Genomic DNA, 22186 nt, shown 5'->3' with positions numbered 1-22186 from the left:
GGTTGCTACTTTTTTTTGATCCAATGCTTCCTTTGAATTTTTTTCCGCAAAATCTTAAAATCTTTTCTTCACTTTTTTGACATTTTATAATGAACATGTAGCATTCACTCGCGGAACATCAATCATCAATATGAACCCAAATATTTGATTAAATATTGAACGTGTGCCAGGCGCCATTAAAGTGGTATAACCGCTATCTTCAACGCTACCAAGTTTTTGGATCTCCTTTAGATAAGTAGGAGACTATGAATGACTCAAATATCAAATTTCTTTTTTTTTTATTTTAAAAACTTAAGACCTGAAATCAATTACAATAATTGGTAGAGAACATAATTAAGGGATTACTAAAACGTTTTTTGACACGGAAAGAAGAATCATCAGCTCTATGAATCGAAAACAACTTTACTTTCGGAGTCTGATGAAATATTCATCCTTAATTGTATCATGAAAAAGGTCTTTTCAAATCTATAATAGCGTATCATATGACCTTATGTCCTTAGAAAATTTTTAACATAAACGTATTCTTTACAAACGAGTTTTTAATATAAAATCGAGCAGATTGGCAATATGAAGAAAACCCAACTATCCAATATAAATTTTGTTATTCCACATTGCGCCAACCGAATAAAGTGTTCCATTTTCCATTAATGGGAAACAATTGCAATCCGTACTAAACACGAATTTTATACAGTTATGTAAGTTCTCCATTAATATCAAATAAATCACTCGAACGTTCTTGTTGGGGACCTTCCTGTTGGTGTTGGTTGCAGGAACGGTGTACGTGAGAGAAATTCATCCTTATTATCAATTTTCACAGTAACAAAAGAAAGTAAACAAATGGAATTTTACAAAACTGCAATATCTACTTTGATTTCGGTTTGGTGCTTCGTTCTGATTTTGATTAAAAACACATCATGATTCCATTTGTAATTTTATTTTCGCAATACACAAAGTGAATGTTAAAGCAGCTTTGCAAATTGCCAAAGCAAATGGGATATTAATTTCCGATAGCATGGTGCTTCACAAACGGTTACTTATAACGGCAAGCATTTTTAATGTGCTCGAAAGAAATGCCGAAGTAAAACAATTTTAGGAGGACAGTGGAGTTGTGGAATTCATCTGAGTGAATCACGGAAAAGAAATCCCAATGCGTTCTAATAAATCTCTGAATTTTAATGCAAAAACAATAAACTGATCTAATTAAGTGTTGAGACATTGTTCCAGCAGCATTCATACATTATGTACAATCTCTTTGTACTGCCAAACTTCATATAAATTTGTGGAGAGAGTTTCCCTGCTACTTAAAAAATCCACACATGCTCTTTGTGAAGCACGTATGAGCTTAAGAACATACATATGTCGCTTTATTAGAGCTCAAAAGCCTAAAAGCACCAAGTATACTAACTTTCAAACCGTAAGTATGTATGCGACTCAATTATTCAGCTCGCGTACGTAGCCACTGCGTTGGAAAGAAAATTAAGAATTTACCTACTCATGCTAGACAGAAGTACAATCTAAGTTGAAGCTGTGCTCCGAAATATTTGTGTAAGCAAACATATTTAACTGTTTAAGATGTTTTCCATCCATTCCCGCTATCAGAATATACGAAATTTGTATTAGATTCGAGATTTCGTATATGTAGATAGGCAATAAATATAGTGCATGATTGATTGATTTTCACTTCTCGGTTTTGGAAAGCTGTTAGTTTGATCTAAGAATAGAAACAAACCAGAAAAAACTGTCAATGTTAGTTCTTAGAAAGCGTTCTCCTGCACTCTTAGTTGATATTATAGAGAGAATATGAATAAAGGCTAACTTTTCTGTGAAGTTTTGTTTTCTATTTCCATTCTTTATTTCATCACTTTTCATGACTTCTTTATTATTTGTCATTGAATGATTATGATATTAACTTATAGATATAGATCAAACTTATCCAAATATATACTTAGATTATTAGTTAGCAAAATTTTAATCAAATTTCGTAACTTGAATCTGGATTTATTTCTAAAACGGTTATATAATAAAATTATTATAAAGACTATTGCCTACAAGGCCTATAAAATTACCAATTGAAATTTAAAATCGAAAATACCACCCCATCATTAATCAGTATTCTATCATTTCTATGTCTTTACACGCACTCGTCAACAACAACTATACCAAATGCTGACAATTGAATTCACGCAGCGATACGAGTGAATTGCAACCCGTGTCGAACCCGAACGGGGCCGTTGTGCGCTTCTACCGTTTCATACAAGCCGCCCGTGATGGACAGGATCAAAGAGATTGCCTACGCCTTTATCCGCAGTGCAACATTAATACGGAATGAGTTGCGCTTGGCAACGAAGCGGAAATGTGAATGACACAAAATCGATACGTGGTGGTACTGAAGTGAAAGCTTCAAAGCACCTGCTTATGCATAGTGGGCATTTGCAGCGTTTTAGGCGCAAAAATGCCAAAACAGTAAATTGACTAAAGCGGCCTGAAGCTAACTTCGTAGGCACACCGAATAAGTAACTAACAAAAACTAATTGTACAGCAATTTATCCCGCGGCGTTCAGTAGTCGATATATTTTCAATTTTTCTACTTTCGCCGTTGCTTTTGTAAATAGGATTAGTACATAAGTCGATTTATTTATTTGATCGTTTAATTATTTTGTATGTAGCTTAATTACTAACTAGTATATTTTAAGGACTAACCGTTACAAGCTTTGATTGTTCTTTGATATTTATTTGTCAAAAAATATACGGCTTCTAATTTCTCTAGTGAAACTAATTTTAATACCGCTGTAATTATGAACCAACAACTAAGTATCCTGATTAGACTCGATGAAATCTGCTGCTGATTTTTCAATTACGTCACTTGTATAATTAGAATTTACATTGAATATAGCTGGTTATATGTATATGTAAAATAACTTATATATATATTATATTTAAAACTTTTAAAGCAAATGGTCTGAAGTGGTTTAGATGCCTACGGCAAGTCAGTTATCGTACTACATATATAGAAAATTTAGTCAATTGTGAATTATGAAAATTTTGTTCATCTTGCAAGTGATTGCAAGGTAAATAACTATACATATATTATTACTGTTATTTAAATTAATTTCAATTAAGCATGTTAAGTTTAGATATCATCTTAAAAACATAAAGTGTATACTATATGTATGTATATAATTAAACTTCAGTCGATAAATTATTTATTTTCTATTTCTTAATTTATAAAAAGATGTTTTTATTTAGCTATAATATTGATGGAAAGTCTTAAATTACAAATATAAATACAAGTATGTAATTATTCAAATAAAAATGAAAGCGTCAGACAAATATATAAAAATAAAAATAAAAAAATTTAATTCTGTATAATGATTTTTAATCAATTTATGGAGAGCTACTTCTATAATACCAGTTTGGTTAGATTTTTAAATTATTGGGGGCTTCGCTCTATATCAGCAGAAAAAATTACATAAATTTTGATTACATTCGCGTTAATAAAAAAATTAGCTTAGCTCCTTTCTAGTAAATTGATTATTTTATTGATCAGTCACCCTCACTAATCGATATATCCAATAAAGTTTAAAAACTTATTTTTCAGTATATACATTAATGTGGGTAAAAGAACGAATATTCGCTGGGTACTCTGGAAAATAGATTCTTAGACACCTCTAAAAAAGTCTCTTCACACCTGAGCTCTTAATAGTCACGGGAAGGTCTTCCGCATTACAGCTTTATATTTTTTTATTATCAGATACAAAAGTTCAAATCTCGCTTCCAACAACTTGAAAAATACAGTAAAATTCTTCATTGCGGATAATCCTCATAGCCGGACATTTCCGAGTTGCAACTTCTGACTTTAAGAACACACAATAGTCTCTTACGGTTTTTTCGTAAACCTAACCCTTTAAAAGATATTAACGATTTTTTTCTTATGAAAAACAGTTTCTTACAAAAAAAAAACAATTTAAAATGCAAAACGCATAGTTTTCAAAATTTTGTTTGAAATGCGTTAAGTAGAGAATGACGTAAGATTTCAACTAAAGCATTTATTTACTAATTACTATTACACGTTTAGTAATTTTCACCTCAACCGTTATATGACGTTGTATGTATATCATATGAAGAAGTAAAAGTTTAAATGGTTCCTGATGGCCACGCAGACTTTGCCATAAATTTTAAGACATTGGTTCATTCATTACAATTTTGTATATGAATTTGCAGATTGTAGAAAGGACGAATAAAAGGCAATTCGCTTGGCTCTCAGTTGGGATTAAAATTTCCAAAAGCAAACAGCAAGGAAAAGAGAACTCCCAACTACTTTCAGTCCGAAAATAAAGAAGCGATAATGCTCTTTCTAGCAATATCGTCAGACTTCAATATATCCCCATGATATTATTAATGTTAAACATTTCGTATCAAGCTCAGTCATTGAGATTGCGCCCATAATACTTACTGACTCTCAGCTCTCGCTCTAAAGCTATTTTTAAAACAGCCACCGCAGTATAAAAAACGTGTATGTTGCCTTTCGAGCAATAAATTAGAAAAAGGGATGTTATTATCACTCTGTTATCGCTATTTGGGTTATTTGGACAAGCTCTAAGTACTCCACCTTATCAGCAAGCTATACGTGAAAACATCTCATTATCGATGAAAAATTTTTGAGTTTTGGATTTCCTTTAGAATGAAGATATGAGGGTGGTTTGATTTGATTTGCGATTTTGACTGATATATTCTACATTTTTATGAAAACTTTTTTAATAAAGTTCTTTTAGCCTTCCTAAGTTTAGTTTATACATTGTCCATTCGTCAGTGAATCCAATGCTGAGCCTTATTAAAGAGTCCCCTGATAGGCATTCTGGAGGATGGGGTCATGTGTAGAAGTTCACGCAAGTGAGGAAAGTTCTGTGATCGCCATTCACTTGGGAGTGGCCAGAAACGATTCTTTTACATATGGCTCAACCAGCTCACGACTTCCGGTCTTTGATCAAGTATCCTCTAGGTAACCTAAGCACATCCGTTTGAAGGCGAGCTAAAGTGAGAAGGCGAAACATCCCCTACATAGGGTTGTGCGCTGGGTTTGGGACCCGCCACGTAAAAAAACACCCCAATGAAAAGACGCAACAAGCCTCGGATGAGTGACCCCCCTTTATCCCCGCAAAACTAATACGGCTGTGTAAACTGACGTTGAGCAACACCAAAAGATCCGTCATGATCGGGAAGGACCTCTCCGAGCCGTTTGATACCAAACGAGGTTTCAGACAAGGCGACTCCCTATCGTGCGACTTCTTCAACCTGCTGCTGGAGAAAATAATTCGCGCTGCAGAACTTAATCGAGCAGGTACAATCTGTTATAAGAGCGTACAGCTGCTGGCGTAGGTCCTTTGCGCGTTGGCCATGGCGAATATCGCATTCGATGGAACGATGAGCTGTACGAGATATACGACGACATTGACATAGTTCAGCGAATTAAAAGACAGCGGCTACGCTGGCTAGGTCATGTTGTCCGGATGGACGAAAACACTCCAGCTCTAAAAGTATTCGACGCTGTACCCGCCGGGGGGTTGCAGAGGAAGAGGAAGACCTCCATTCCGTTGGAAGGACCATGTGGAGAAGAACCTGGCTACGCTTGGAATATCCAATTGGCGCCACATAGCGAAAAGAAGAAACGACTGGGGCGCTGTTGTTAACTCGGCTATAATCGCGTAAGCGGTGTCTACGCCAATTAAGAAGAAGAAGAAGATAAACATTCTATGTCCATAATCTAGTTTCTATTCCTTTTTTCTAATTTCAGTTGGCAAAAGCTCTAAAGACCCTGTACCTTTGGTACATAGTAATTATGTAATTTACACATGAAATATGCCATCCATACAAATAAAATTAATTATCTACAAAATGGTTTATCAAATTTATTTGTTTATTATATAAACCTTTTTCGTAAAATAATAGATATAAAATAACCAAACCCACATTTTCAATTAACAATGGATTTCCTGAGTGAAAGAAGCCTCACAACAACAACGGATGTGTAAATAAAGATGGCAAAGTAATTGTAAACTAAAATAACAAACTTAACCGAAGAAGTTCTCTGCTAAAAATATTTTCAGATTTCACCATTGACAAATCGCTTATCGAAATTTTCTTGGCAACGCGCACTAAATTGGCAAAACATTCCGGCACATGCCGACCGGAAATAGATATTATTGACATCCTTTGTCAACAAATCGAAAAAGTAAAAACAAAAGAAGAAAACTAAAAAGAAAATGAAAATGAGCCAACAATGCCAATATGGTATCTTATAACCGGCAGCGTAATGCCAAAAATGGCTACGAAATCGTTGAAGTGCCCTGAAATTTGGCTGGCAAAAGCCCCTTCAAGCAGCAATCAACAGAATTGTTTCCTCAATTGGGTAGCAATAAAAAGCTACTAGTAGAAAGTAAGTTTTTTTTTCATAAAAGTGAAAGCAAAACAAAGTACATAGCAACTCAATACAACTGAAGAAAAGAAACGAAGCCATAACATTTTCTTTTCTATAAACAAGAAGATATACCGATACATATATTTGTAAGCGTGTACCTTCAGGCATTAGCATTCCTCGGTATTCTTTTTAAATAAATAAATGATTTTATTGTTGTTGGCAATCACTACATGCTGACGACCAATAGCCCATTAACAACCAGGCAGTCAGCAAAAAGAAGGAGGAAGATAGAATTGCAAACTGCTTTTGCTCGTCACCCCTATTATTTCTTCCGCCACAGCTGGCCAACAGTACAAGCCAAAAATGTCGGCTGAAAAAATTTTAAGCGACATTTTAATTTTCCAGGCACGTTTTGTATACAGTTCCCGCACACACAAACAATTTGATTTCCCTATATACAAAAGTATGTAAGTAAGTACACACATGGCAACAGTTGCAGTTTTTTGCAAGAATGCTTTTAGTATCAAACGACGACTAACTGAGCAAACTAAACGATTTTATAGCCGCCTTCCGCAGCTACAGCCAAATGTAAAAATCATGTGGCAATAAACCCATCGCGTATACCGAGCTGTCAATCGGAAAGCCTAGCTATGCGCTCGGATATGCAAGCGACATTGCCAAGTGTGCGCTTGCATGACCCTGCAGGAAAGTCCAAAGCTAACGATTTTTTTCTAAATTGTATGCTATATGCTAGTTCCATATGTCACATCAAGTTACAACTGTTAAAATATAAAAATTGTTTGCAACATGAAAATTACATGCAATTGCACTCAACTTTTTTATATATATAAAACAGATTTAAAAAAATAACTTAAACATTTGGTACCTAAATATAACATTTATATTTTATTTATATCCACACGACTTTCTATGTTAATTGTTATTTGTATGCGTTCCATAATTTTAAAGAAAGATAATTTGGTGATCCATTATATTTAAGGTAAGGTAAAACTCATAATACTGGCTTTGGAATGTTCTTACGATGCCTTAATGTTTTTAATGATATGCGCCTTAAAGATTAATGGTCTCAATTATTAAATTTTAATGAAGTAATTTATAATCAAGTAAATCGTTTCTGTTTTCCCACAGGGGTATGAAGGGAAAGGTTTGATTACCGCGTTATACCACCCGCTCAACTCTTTTATTTCTTCAATAAAAAGCTAGTTATAATTTCATATTTTTATACCGGAGTACAACTCCACAATGCAGTGTTAATTGAAAACTAAAAAGTGTGGTATACCATCAACTATGGTAAGTCTCTTTGTACTCTAACATATCGGTAGTCTTACATAGCCAAAACTGAGATTAGCCGTCACAACAAATTTGTAATACGCTCAAGGTGCTTTGTGGATTTTTAAGTGTTTTATGATCCAGTATATAGAAGATTTTAGGTACCAAAATGGACAAGAGTTCTAAGCTGTCCAACTGAGATCCGTGTTGGGATTGACCTCTTAGCATAACCTTTTGCCTCTGCGTTGTTAGGCACCTTGCCGCGGTGCAGGGGCTTAGGCGCAAGGCATACCGGCGCCCCCCAATCCTGTGCGGTTGGTGCTGTTAAGCACGGACCACGCGGGATGTCGGATGCCGCATGCGTGCGTCAACCAAGAGCTACCACCTCCTAATCCAGGGTGTTATGCGACTCCCGTGCCCATTGGAACTTTGCAGCCGGGAGGTTAATGTGGCTGTATTATAACGGAGCCTTCCCAACACCGGGCCGAATTGGGAAGTAACGGTGGCCTTACCGCGTCAAGGGGCTCTGGCGTGGCGGACCTCTTAGTTCCCCTTATAGTACATAGACCCGACAGCTCACCCTGTTTGAGCTAAGGGTCGAAAATCAGAATGAGCAACAACAACAAAACAAACACAAGCACTAAACCTGATGACGAACAAGGGCAACGACGAAGGACTACGGCAGCTGATACGAAGAAGGAGTTCGAGGCAGCGGAAGGTGCGGGGGGTCGAGGGGCTAGGCGGAAGTTTAGCTTCCTCGACGCTCTTTCGCCAGAGGAGCGTTCGCTGTTTGAGGAGCACGCCAGGGAGGATGAGGATGACGTGCCCTCCTGCAGCGGAGCGCAACTGGTGGCAACGCCGGGTGCCCCTGCATTACCAACTAAGGACACCAAGACCCCCACCGACAGGTGTAGTGGGTCTGCCTTGAGCGGACCCCATCAGGCAGAGCCTGACGCCGCAAGAGGGAGAAGGAGGAGAAGGCGCAGAAGAGGTGGGCAACGCCCCCTCCCTGAAGGTGGCCAACCCGGCGGGTGCGATGACCCTCACAGGAAAGGCATGAGTGGGTCCACCATGAAGTGGTACCTACGGCACCTCCGTGAAGGGAAATCCCCGGAGGCAGCGGAGGCTCTAGCGAGGAGCAAGGGCCAAAAGAACGACGCGTCTCCGGCAAAAGGCAACAACAGCAACGTGCCAGCTCGCGCGCAAGGCAGCGGTATCAGCAACCGCGGCCAGGTCAGCACAGCTCGGACCGTAAGGCGAGGCGACAGCAGGGCAATGCCCGCGGGCACGTTCGCTCAAGCCGGAAAAAGAAAGAGCGGCCAAATCACGCCGCAGGAGCCCCCCCGATCCAAAAGGGTGCGAGGCACGGATACAAAGGCAGCCGGGGGCCAACCATTTGGACCGGCTCCTCACCGGGTGGGGGAAGGGCGGCGCGGGTATGCGGATGCTGTCAGAGGCGTCCGCATGGCTGTCCTGCCTTTCAAATACCCGGCGGAGTCGCTGAAACCGGAGGAGCTCACCGTGCTTCAAGACATCCTGATAGACGAGGCGTCCAAAGGAGAGGAATACACGGCGTCCTTCCTAGGCATCGATTTCAGAGGAGGCATGATGCAGGTAGACTGCCTGGACGAGTCGTCCGCCGACTGGCTGAGGGAGCATGCTCCAAAGTTGGAAGGCTGGACGGGCCCTGTCCTCTGCGTGAAGAGGGAGGAGGATGTGCCAATCATGCACAGCATGACGATGTTCCTCCCTCGGAGCGGTGACAGGACATACGAGCACGCCCTAAACCTGGTGAGGAACCAGAACCGGGGACTCAGTATCTCGTCCTGGTGTGTTGCAAGCAGCAAGAAGGAGAAGCTAGGTGACATCGAGGGATGGAGGTTGCACCTCTACATCAACGATGAGTCATACAAGTATGTCCGGGCCGCGAGCTTCCGCCTGTTTTACAGGTATAGCACGGTCGTCATGCGGCCCTACAAACCTGCTGACACCGCGAGCAGGGAAGCTAAAGCGCCTGAGACTCTTCAGGACAAGGGCGTCGACAATCAGGCAGTGCCTGAGTCCGCCCCGGAGGAAACAAAAATGGAGGTGGACGAGTTGTCGGAGCAGCCCTGCGGGAGCAAGTCCGGACAGGCAGGGCCAGCAACGACCACTGATGTCCCCGCGGATGACCGGAGCACGAAGCTACCCTCAACGCAGGAGCTCCTAGACGGACTAGGAGGCCCAATGGGCAGCAGTGCGCTTGACGGCGGGGTAGAGGATCTCTCCCTCCTCGAGCCCACTCTATGATGGTCGGCGTCATAGAAATTGCGCAATTGAACCTGCATCATGCGGCGGCAGCCTCGGCTGTCATTGCAGGCAGGTTCACTGCGGAGAAACTGGGCGCACTGCTGATCCAAGAGCCTTGGATATATAAGGGGGAGATAAAGGGCCTCAAGACGGAGGCAAATAAGGTAATCTGGGACCTCTCTGGTGAGAGGCCTAGGACGTGTATAGTTGTCAGAAGCAATATTGATTTCTTTTGCATTTCAGAGTTTCTGACACAGGACTTGGTGGCGGTACAGGCCAGGGATACTGAAGGCAAAGACTTCGTCCTGGCCTCAGCATACTTTCCGGGAGAGACAGCAACGGCGCCCCGGAGGCGGTGGAAAGGCTGGTAGAGCACTGCAAACGGCACAAGCTCCCCCTCGTCATCGGCTGCGATGCTAACGCTCACCACACAGAATGGGGCAGCACTGACTGCAACGCGAGAGGTGAGTCCCTATTAGAATATGTTTTAGGAAGCAATTTAGAGATTGAAAATGTAGGGTGTGAACCCACTTTCGTAACCATTAACAGGAGGAGGTGTTGGACCTCACCTTGAGTAATGAGCCTGCAAATGGATTGGTCTCGCAATGGAGGGTTTCTACGGAGCCCTCCATGTCAGACCACAGGATTTTGAGGTTCACGCTAAAGGCAGAGGTCAGAAAACTCCTCCCAAGACGCAACCCTCGGAAGGCGGACTGGGACGCCTTCAGGGTTACACTAGGTGAGGAATTGGGCAGGGGAGCAGACCGATAACAGCGTGTCAGGCCCGGGCTTGGAGTTTAGGCTATCTAAGCTAAACGAGTCTGTCATTAACGCTTATCATGGCAGCTGCCCCCTACAAGTGACCACAGAAAGGCGAAACAGTCTCTGGTGGTCCAGGAAACTATCAGACCTCCGTAAAAAAGTACGCAGACTATTCAACAAAGCGAAGCGTACGGGGGTCTGGGAGGAATATAGGAGCTATCTCACTTTATACAATAAGGAGATCAGGTCTGCAAAGCAGGCTAGCTTCAGGAGATTCTGCGAGAACGTTACCTCAACGCCAGAGGCAGCCCGGCTGCATAAAGCTCTGGCGAAAGGCACCAACGACGCAGTAGTAGCAATCAAAAGAGGTGATGGGACATTCACGACCAGCGCAGAGGACAGAGCGACGGAGCTCCTGCGGGCGCACTTCCCGGAGACGGTTCGGGAAGACCAGTGTCTCCCTGCGATCGAGCACAGGCCAACCCGCGAGGATTGGAGTACCGCCAAACGGCTTTTACGGCGGACTCGATCCGGTGGGCAATGGCCTCGTTTGAGAGATTCAAGTCTCCGGGAGTGGATGGTATTTTTCCAGCGCTGTTACAACAGGGGGAGCAGCATTTACTGCCTCACCTGATTCGGCTGCTGAGGAAAGCCTCGCACTGGCGTACATCCCTGAAGTATGGAGGACAGCGAAGGTGATCTTTATACCCAAGGTGGGTAGGAAGGACTACTCATTGGCGAAATCCTTCAGGCCAATCAGTCTAACGTCTTTCCTACTAAAAACCATGGAGAAGATCGTGGACAATGAAATAAGGTCAACAGCGCTGAAGAGAGCACCCCTGCATGCGGCTCAGCACGCCTACAGAGCGGGTAGATCCACTAACACTGCTCTGTACCAGATAACCTCTGAAATAGAGAGTTCACTGGAGCATGGAGAGGTGATGCTTTGCGCGTTCTTGGACATCGAAGGTGCCTTTGACAACACATCTCATAAAAGTGTAGCCAAGGCATTGGAGAAAAGGAATGTGGCAGCACCGGTGCGCAGATGGATTGAATCTGTGTTGCGTACCAGAGTTGCTGAAACCACAGTAGGTGACAAAAGGATTCGTCTTGGCACAACAAGAGGCTGCCCACAGGGAGGTGTGTTATCACCCCTGCTATGGAGTCTAGTTGTAGACGACCTGTTAGTACTGCTAACAAACAATGGGATCCGCTGCCAAGGGTATGCGGACGACATTGTAATTATAGCAAGAGGCAAATACGAAGACACTCTCTGTGACCTAATACAAAGAGGTCTAAACCTGGCGAAGATGTGGTGTAAAGAGGTTGAATTAAACATCAATCCCTCTAAGACGACCGTAGTCCCGTTTACGAGACGCAGGTCCCTACCCGGTCTCAGGAACCTTACACTTGGGGGCAGAGAGATAGGAATGACCAGAAGTGTCAAATACCTAGGGTTAATGCTAGACTCTTCGTTGCGGTGGAATCAGCATGTAAACCTGACCCTGGTCAAGGCAACAAAAGCTTTAATGGTGTGCAACCGGCTGGCGGGCAAATCCTGGGGCTGTAAGCCAAGGATCCTCAGGTGGTTGTACACCATGATAGTGCGACCTATAATCACATATGGGGCGGTAGCCTGGGCCTCAATAGCGTCGCAGACTTCGGTTAGGACCAAGCTATCGAAGCTGCAACGGCTAGCCTGTGTCTGCATGACGGGCGCAATGCGCACCTGTCCAACGGCAGCACTGGAGGCTCTGACGGAGCTTACTCCGCTTCACTTGGTTATCGGTCAGGTAGCCAAGCACACAATTCTGCAATTAACGGCAGAGGGTGGGGCAAAGGTAGAGTAATCTCGTCCCAGAGGATGGAAAAGATAAGTGGCGATGTACCATCAGCCCTCCTCCCGAGGACAGCACTACCAAAATAGTTAACTTTAAGAGAAAGTTTAAGGTCACCCTCGGCAGCAAGGATGAGTGGAATGAGTCCAACCTCGAACTGATGCTGAGGAATAGTACGCTAAGGTGGTACACCGACGGATCAAAAATGTCGGAGGGGATCGGTGCGGGGATTGCTGGCCCACGCACTAAGCTCTCCATACCCATGGGAGAGTTCCCGAGCATTTTCCAGGCAGAAGTTTATGCCATAAGTCGGTGTATAGAAATAAACCTCCACCGCAACTATCGCAATGAGAGAATAGCCATTCTCAGTGATAGCCAAGCGGCGCTAAAAGCGATCACTTCCTACGAAATCAAATCGCTATTAGTGCAGGAGTGCAGGGAGAGGCTGAATAGCCTTGCAGAACGTAACCAGGTACACCTAATCTGGGTGCCCGGTCACAGAGGTATAGCCGGCAATGAACTGGCGGATGAGCTAGCCCGCTCCGCAGCCTCCACCAAGATGGTGGGACCGGAACCCTTTATTGGGGTAGGTCCACACACCATAAAGGAGCTACTTCGCATGGAAGAAGGAGTGGGCAGAGAGGAGCATTGGCGGCAAACGCGTGGTATGAGACATGCCAAACTGCTAATGAGAGGATACAATCTAAGCAGGTTCAAGGTTATAATTAACCTTCCAAGGAACAAACTCAGGCTGCTGGTCGCATGGTATACCGGCCACTGTAAGCTGAATAGGCACCTGTATAACATGGGCCTATCCTCTTGCATTAACTGCCGGTTCTGCGACCTGGAGCCTGAAACCCCGGAGCACCTGCTGATTGACTGCGCAGCAGTCTGTAGACGCAGGACTAAGGCCCTCGGAGCAGTGCTTCCGGACAGGGATAGCATAGCCTCACTAGCGCCCAGAAGGCTACTGAACTTCATCGATGCGCTGGGGCTAGGTGAGTCTATGTAAGTTAGGAGAGGGCACAATAGACCAAAGGTCGCAGTGCATTCCTCATATTAATCAATCAATCAATAACCTAATATATTCATTGGTGCTTGATTTGTGTACTGGATAGTGATAGAGTTGGATGGAATTTAGAATTTTTTTGTGAGGAAAATGGGTGTGGTTGTATCCGATTTCGCCCATTTTCACTCTGTGATATAAGAATAATGCCACATTTGTTTGAGAAGGTTTCGAACTTTGGTTTTTCAACTAAATATGAGCAGTACCGCGCCCATTGTCCAGTTTTGATATGAGCTCATGGTGTATCTGACGGATTTATTTACGGAGTTATCGAACTTTTTAGGGATTCGTATTTAGACATTTTCAAAACACTAAACTAAAACTAAAAAGACTATACTATTGCAAATTGCGGTAATCAGAGTACAAGAAATTATTTCAGGTGCTGACAAAACTTTATATCAAAACATGTTGCGAAAGAATTAAAATGTTGTATTCCGATTTCGTCATTTTTCGGACTATAACATAGAAATAATGGGTTGTCAAAAAAGTCTTGCGGTATTTTTATTGAATTTTTTTTTTATTGAAATTGAAATGAATTTTTGATGACTCATGCCCAGCTCTTGACCGATGCTACGGCTGCTACTATGCCGGTCTCTTTCGACCAATTCAGCGATTTTATCGCAATTTTCGACGGCAGGCCTTCCGAAGCGTGGCGCATCTTCGACCACCTCTACACCAGAACGAAAACGTTGAAACCATCGTTGTGCAGTGGAAATGGAAACTGTATTGGGTCCATAAACTGCACAAATTTTATTGGCGGCTTGAGATGCATTTTTGCCTTTATCGTAGTAATACTGTAAAATATGCCGTATTTTCTCTTTATTTTGCTCCATGTTTGCGACGCTATAACTCACGAACGACCTAAAAGAAACGACAATCAATCAAACACGTGTTAGCGCGTGAAATGAGCTTTCCAAAAAGGTATAGCATGACCCGATGCGACGAATAAAACTAGAACTACGCGCTTTCAGCGCCAACTAGCGAAAATACCGCAAGACTTTTTTGGCAACCTATTATACGAGTACTAATAATCTTATATACAGAATTTGATACCAGCTTCCTATTAAGCGCTCTCATACCGTTTCGGGAGTAAACTTTAATGTCTCTGTTGTGTTTAGTGTTTTGTTACTGATTTATCGCACTTTGTTAAAGGGATTTGTTCTGAATGGTTCCGAATGCAAGTATATATAAACTACCGCACATATGTCCCTTACTTCTGCGATTCCCTATGCCACATTACAGTTCTATACACTTTAGCAATGTTGCAAGTGTATAAAAATTCTTCTAGGGTTCTAATGGCTTACTGCCCTTACTTGCCATTTTGACATACATACATAAGTATATGGTTTATACAAACATTTCTATATACTTGAGTATACAAGGTGTTTTCCAAAGTAAACAGGTTATTGCGTTTTAAGTGTCAGTATGTTTGTGTTATCGGTGCAAAAATGAGCTTCGAACAAAGAGCTAAAACTAAATTTTGTTTTAAAATTAGTAAAACTTTTACCGAAACGTTTCAATTGATAAAAAAATTTTATGGCAATGATTGCCTATCCCGTAGCAGAGTGCCCGAGTGGTTTCAACGTTTTCAAAGTGGTCGTGAGGACATAAATGACGATCAGCCGAAACCCAAACAATCGCGCATCGAGAAATCAAAAGTAAAGGCAACGTTGATTTGTTTTTATGATTCCAAGGGTATTGTCCACAAAGAATTTGTTCCACCAAGCTAAAACGTTAATGCGGAATTCTACCTTGGTGTTTTGAAGCGTTTGGTGCGCCGTATTCGACGTGTTCGGCCCGAATATCGCGAAGATGAAAGTTGGCAGAAGGAGACTATTTTGAATAAAATTAACTGATTTTGACGAAAAAAATATTTGTTCTGTTTTTTTGAAAGTCCTGTTTACTTTGGAACGCACCTTGTAGACTTATTCGTTTACTGGAAAACATAATCTCCATCGCAACGAATGCTATCAAAGTCATATACGTACATAGCTTCATTTACACTCCACACATTTACGATTATCAGTGAGTTTAAATTTCAATTTTATTTAACGGTTAGCGTTTATGATGGCCATTTCCGCGCTTTAATGTGGGAGAGTCAATAGCTTCATGATTATACCTGTTTGCATGAACGATATTCGCTTGAATTTAAAATCGATTTACTGTAATATAACAACAAAATTTTATAACCACTTAATAAGAATGTATTAGCATTATTACATAAAAAACTTTTAGTTGACAGTTGGGAAGGGCCTGGTTGAGGTTCATCTTATCCTATTATCAAATTGTAATAACGGTTTTTCAATAAATACGCTACAAAAGTAGGCCGATAGCAACAGCAAACGATCCCATATTTTTTTCCGCTCTTTTGACATTTCTCTTCAGTAAGGTTTCCCATTTCATCATGGAAAGATATACGATCCGACAAGGAGTCAAAGTTATTATAATTTACTAGCGAAATTTGGAGTCAGTGGCCTCAACTTTTAGTGCCAATTTATGGTCGTCATAATCGTCCTGTCAGATCAGCAATTGTGCGTCTAATAGAAAAATTAGAATCCACAGGCACAATACACAATGAGGCAAAGAAGTGCCCGTACTGTCGAGAATATTGCTGCCGCTAGTGCATCAATTGAGAAAGATCTAAATCAGTATCTCACACGTCGTTGTGACGAAATTTGCAAAAATGATATTGACCTACATCCTTACAAGATCAAATTGACGCACTAACTGAAGCCGTTTGATGAAGAATCGTCGTATGTTTGTGAATTGGGCTGAACAAAAACTTGAAAACTATCCGGTTTTTCATCGAAAAATCATCTTTAGTGATGTGGCTCATTTCTGGCTGAATGGCTTCGTCAATAAGCAAAATATGCATTATTAGTTGGCAGCACCTACTCCACGAGTCACTATTGCAACGCGAAAAAATTAAGGTTTGGTACGGTTTATGAGCCGACGGCGTCATAACCAAATATTTTCGGACCGAATTGGATGATATGGACTCGGAGAATATGTGGTTTCAACAGGACGGCACCACAGCGAAGGTCATAATCGATTTGATTTCATTATTGATTGGTGAATGTGTTATTCACGAAATGGCTCAGTCAATTGGCCGCCTCGGTCCTGCGCTTTGACGCCATTAAACTATTTCTTGTGGGGCTAAGTCAAGCCAATAGTTTGCCAACATTGTATTCGTTTTAAGGCAAACATTCGTTAGGGAAATACAAATATTTTAGGTAGATATTTAGAAGTGCAGCCACTTCCAATTAGGATTATATATCATCGAGATAGATATAGGGTTATACATAAATGATCAGGACGATGGGAAAAGTTAAAATCCGACTCTTTTACCTTTCAGCACACAAAACAAGAAGCAATTAATATAACGGATCAAAAATTAATCAAATCCTTAAAAACTGTTTAAGCCCTTAGGTACCGAATATTTGTATCCCAGTACCTATAGTTGACTTTTGATCGAAAATATCGGTCAATGTGTGAGATATATAATTGAAATTCAGGGATAGTACGTCTCTGACAATGGTATGTCTGTATGTTAAAAATCGCTTGAATAGGTCAATACTTCCCTGAGCCCTCATATAACTAATATAAAATTTTTCGAACTTTCAGGTGACTTTATGCTAGATATATCGGCCAATGTTTGAGTTATCTCAATAAAAAGTACAGAGCATGTTTTACTCATAACAGTGCACCTTTGTGCCTAAAATATATAAATAGCGTAGCGCATCTTGGACCACCTCTACACCAGAACGAAAACATTGAAACCATCGTTGTGTGGTGGAAATGGAAACTGTATTGGGTCCATAAACTGCACAAATTTTATTGACGGCTTGAGATACGGCAATCAATCAAACACGTGTTAGCGCGTGAAATGAGCTTTCCAAAAAGGTATAGCATGACTCGGTGCGACGAATAAAACTAGAACTACGCGCTTTCAGCGCCAATTAGCGAAAATACCGCAAGACTTTTTTGACAACCTATTATTATATAAGTACATATATACATATATATAAATATACTCCGATATATATTATATATCTCTTTTGTCTATACATACATGTAGATAAATCAATCAACATTAAGCCTGATGTCAGATTGCATTGAAAATATTTCGAAAAAAATAAATTGATTCCCCCAGAATCACAAACCATTGATTATGGCATTATTAGGACCTAGCATGAATCTTAAAAACTAAACTACTTGAATGTGTGTTGCCTAAAATCTGTTAACAATTCATTCATCACTTCGTACTCATCGAATTGCTATGCTAGTGAAATTACAAATGTTCGGCCATTGGTTAATTGTACTTAATTTGCGCTTGCGGATATTAGATCAAAACAAATAATGAAAATACAAACGAAGACTGCTAAAAGAAACGGTCCGAGGAGAGCGCTGGCATGAAGGAAAGTTGCTGAGACCAGAGAGAACGGACCAGGTGCAATGCCAACCATTTTCAGCGACAGCAGCGACTATTGTTTTCGATGACAACATGCATTTTAATTGATAAAATGTACGATGTCGTATAAAAACCACAAACAGCTAAGGCGCCATTTACATACCCGCTTGGATTGTCTGTGCGAAAAGACGCACCCACAACAACAGGAAACACATTCAGCCAAGCAGCATATTTTGATCAGTCGCGAAGGGTGACAAACAACTACGACGAGGATGAGGATGTTCGCGATTGTGTTTGTGGTGGCGCTAACCGCTAGCGCTACATACGCTGGGACCACGCAAATGGCTCCCACAAGCTCTGCCACCGATCTGGCGTTCGATATGTACAACAGCTGCTTGAAGGACTTCAGCACAAGCTGTGTGCAGCCGAAAGCCATGCAGTGGTTCAATCAGGCACTTCAACAAGATGAAATCCAAATCACCGACAAGTTGTCTATTGTACGCACTACTAAAGTACAGCCAATACAACAACGCTCCTACAATGCACAAGAACAATTATTCAACGATATCGACAACTTCTTGGCCACTCATGCCCTGCGCGTTCGGGCGCCTGAATTCTTCAGCACCGAGGAAGCACGCTCATACGTACCGGACTTTTTGTTTAGCAACGCCCTGACAAAAGATTCTGTTGTACCATTAGCGGAACGTGATCCAAACCAAGGTAAGCCTTGCTATAAATTGTGAAATTGAAAGTTGTGATAATGTTTTGCTGTTTCTAAGGTCGCGGCATGGTTCGTAAAGTATTGTTGCCCTTCCTTATCGGTTTGAAATTGAAGACCACTGTCTTGGTGCCACTCGCTTTGGCTTTGATCGCGCTCAAGACCTGGAAAGCCATGACTTTGGGTCTACTATCATTGGTGTTGTCTGGCGCTTTGGTTGTGTTTAAAATTGCCAAACCAAAGGTAAAAATTTATCTCGCGTACTCTTGTCGTATTCTAATTATTATTTAAATCATCTTTCCCTGCAGATTATTAATTACGAAGTAGTTCATTATCCTCATCATGTCGAACATGTAGAACACATTGAACATATTCCACACCACATCGAACACTTCCCCCATCATGTCGAACACATTGTACCCCATCACATTGATATCGTGCCTCACCATGTGGACCATCACGTCGATCACCACTTGGATTTGCCAGCACATGTCGAACATGTCGAGCACTTCGAACATCCTTCGCCCGCATGGGATCCGCATGCTTGGGCGCGTTCGTCTCAAGAGCCACAAGACGCACAAGATATGGCTTTCGCTGGTCAAAGGCAATCTTAAATATATGCATACTCTCACCTAGGTGAAAGTAATTTCGAATCATTCTATCGAATGGAAATCGACGACTACGCATCGCCTTTATTTATTGTTTTTTTACTTAGGCTTAAAGACGGCACCCGTTTCCAAAGAAATTATTTATTGAACAAAACATGAAAATCTAACAAGAAGATACTAGAAAATATTATTTATTACTTACGTGTACAAAAATTGTTAATATCTATTATTAGTGCATATGGCAACCTCGTTAAAGAATGAAACATAATAAAACAAATTTAAAATTACTGATGAAATTTGTTAACCGTGTATTAATGGTGCACTCTCTCTATCATCATCTTTACTTACCATTCGTGTACTACGCTTGAAATTCGAAATTACATAAGTATCATACTAAGCTGATCTTAGTTTAGATTATAATACAAATAAGTTTAATATAACTTATATAATATATAATTCGATTTTAGACGCCCGCGTCATAGTTTGGAATTCCAGGCGACTAGAAATATAAAAGTTTCCAAAAGAGTAATTTTGAACACCTTATATTGTTTGGACTTCTCATGAAACCATCAGTAAGGTATTTTTCTGTCTGCCCGTTTGTCTGTATATACCTGAATTAATCCCTTAGTTATTGAGATATCGGTCTGGAACTTTGTACACATTTCCCCAAGAAGCAACTCATTTGTCGGAAGCACCGATATCGAACCGCAAACTGAGTGATCGAAATCAATTACTTCTAGGGAATCTTTTGTATTCGCGAAGGATATGATAGATTCGATGCAACCGAAGTTAAAGTTTTTCCTTGTTTTTATTTGTTTCTCACAAAAATTGATTTTATATTTGTTAGGTCGCCGTTGACTAATTTCAAGAAACTATCTTTAAGATGGAATACTACCATAGCAACAGTTTGGCACAAAAGTAATTCAGAATAGCCCTAAAAAATTTCTTTGGATTTTGGATGTCTTTTACATAGATAAATTGATTGTACCCCACTTTTTTCGGGTTCGATACAATTCTTTTAGTTTTACATGTACCCTATCAAGGTCCTCTGGTTTGCTACTAATAAGTAACCACAATTCGGTCCGGCTTCTTGAAAAATACAGTGCAATTCAACAAATGTTAGGAATTCGATTATACATATGAATAAAAACCGAATTAATTTGTTGCGAATTGAACATTGAAATAAATTAATAGACTTTAATGTATGTATATACATGATGTCTTATGATGGCTTAAAATAATTTTTCTGCTTCTAGTTTCTACAAGCATAATAAGCTCCTACTTTAGGGCCGTCAAAACCATTACCTTTAATTGTACGCTTATTTTACTGATAAGACCTTTTTAACTGAAAGTTGCTTAGCAAACTTCGAAGGAATTGCATACGAAAAAAGCTTAAAATTCTCTTGATGTTTACCTATTTTAGACCAAATACATATAATAGACCCAAAAATAGTACTAACGTTTTCAAAAGAATGGCTATTAATCAAAAGTTTTCGACTTGTTTATCATCAGCGTGTCCACCTTTCTAGAGCGGACAATACTCGTGCCCTTCTTTTTATTTTTTCTATTCATGCTTGCACAATACTCAGCGCCGTATGACTTGGATAATCAAATTAATCTTGTGTACTTAAAATATCAGCGTCAAAAACGAAGCATCCCAGCGAGTTCGAGCTAAATTACTTCATGCAAACCGTCATCCCTAATTATGAACATGTTGGCTTCACAACGTCTTCATTTGCACAAAACATTCTTGTAATTTACCATTTTTAATTTCTCTGTCATACGCAATATCCCCGACCTTTGTATCTGCACAGTAAATCCCGATTACTGTGCTGTACCACAGTCAACCAACACATTGGAACCTTTTTCGCGATCAAATTTATGGGCAACTTATATAATGAAAGTAGCCGCATTTGTTGCTTTTTATTACATTTGCTTAAGCATAAAATAAAATTAACACTGACCTCATCCCTTCTCAACCCAATCTTTAGCAGTTATGCTGTTTCTTACCCTGAATGGAGCAAAATTCCAAACAATCCACGTAATCAAAAAGTTGTAGCAGGCGTTTATCTTGCCACTTGTGCGGCTTTAAGTTACTTAAATTGTTAGCAGCAATAAGTTATTCTGGCGCAGTAGCTCATTTTCAATTTACGAGTATACAAGTACATCCTTTCGCAGCTGAGGATTGCATAACTGTTCTTATAAATTATCGTTCCGTCATTTATCGTACTACAAAAGGATAAGCATAACACTGGGGCTACCTTTTATATTTCTAGACCAACGAATCAAGACTTTGTGATTATAAAGACGTTAATTGTAGTCCAAGTTATTCCCCACGACAATCAGAAAAAACAAGCATTCGTTTCAACTTTTTTTCAGTTTTTTTTTCAGTTCTAAGAAAATATACAATTTGCTTAAAGATAGGATCTAACAAAAAGAAAAATGTCAACAGCGGCTGCACCGAAGCTATAATACCCTTCACAGGTAAAAGTCAGTTTATATGGCAGCTATATGCTATAGTTGCTCGATCTAGATAATATATTCAGAAATAGTAGCGATTGCCTAGATGATAATCTATGCCTAATTCGTGAAGATACCTTGTCAAAGAAAAATATTTTCAATAAATGAATTAAGTTTGATCTATCATTTTGTATCACAACTATACGATGTGCTACAGTTTGTCCGATGTAAACAATTTCTTCGAAGATTATAGCTGCTATATGCTGAATTTCGTGAAGATACCTAGTCAAATAACAAACTTTACGTCCAGAGACTTGAGTTCGATCGGT

General features: G+C 40.6%; 2 protein-coding genes and 1 pseudogene across 2 annotated transcripts in view; all 3 read left to right on the top strand.

Moving 5' to 3' along the window:
• LOC120779642 overlaps nucleotides 1–2981 on the top strand; it is a 39183-nt gene extending 36202 nt beyond the window's left edge. Inside the window, exon 9 of the mRNA XM_040111996.1 lies at nucleotides 2188–2981. Coding sequence (XP_039967930.1) covers nucleotides 2188–2329 — 142 coding nt within the window. The 3' untranslated portion in view covers nucleotides 2330–2981. The remainder of the gene's footprint in view (nucleotides 1–2187) is intronic.
• Nucleotides 2982–9993: 7012 nt separating this feature from the next.
• Nucleotides 9994–10572, top strand: LOC120766883 (annotated as a pseudogene).
• A 7683-nt stretch (nucleotides 10573–18255) lies between these two features.
• Nucleotides 18256–19649, top strand: LOC120782184. The gene is made up of 3 exons (XM_040114326.1): nucleotides 18256–18791; nucleotides 18851–19032; nucleotides 19098–19649. Exons 1-3 carry the CDS (start codon nucleotides 18344–18346, stop codon nucleotides 19401–19403), a joined length of 936 nt encoding a protein of 311 aa, XP_039970260.1. The 5' UTR covers nucleotides 18256–18343; the 3' UTR covers nucleotides 19404–19649.
• Nucleotides 19650–22186: the final 2537 nt, after the last annotated feature.

The sequence above is a fragment of the Bactrocera tryoni genome, chromosome 1 (assembly GCF_016617805.1).
Source record: "Bactrocera tryoni isolate S06 chromosome 1, CSIRO_BtryS06_freeze2, whole genome shotgun sequence".
Classification (NCBI taxonomy): domain Eukaryota; kingdom Metazoa; phylum Arthropoda; class Insecta; order Diptera; family Tephritidae; genus Bactrocera; species Bactrocera tryoni.
Note: the sequence above shows the minus strand (reverse complement) of the source record. Positions and strands in the feature narration are given on the sequence as shown.

Bases quoted from the DNA above. Each gene is read 5' to 3' on its own strand.
- LOC120782184 (XM_040114326.1), top strand. From the start codon at position 18,344: ATGAGGATGTTCGCGATTGTGTTTGTGGTGGCGCTAACCGCTAGCGCT. The intron at 18,792-18,850 runs GTAAGCCTTGCT...GCTGTTTCTAAG, and splicing joins GGAACGTGATCCAAACCAAG to GTCGCGGCATGGTTCGTAAA. The intron at 19,033-19,097 runs GTAAAAATTTAT...CTTTCCCTGCAG, and splicing joins TTAAAATTGCCAAACCAAAG to ATTATTAATTACGAAGTAGT.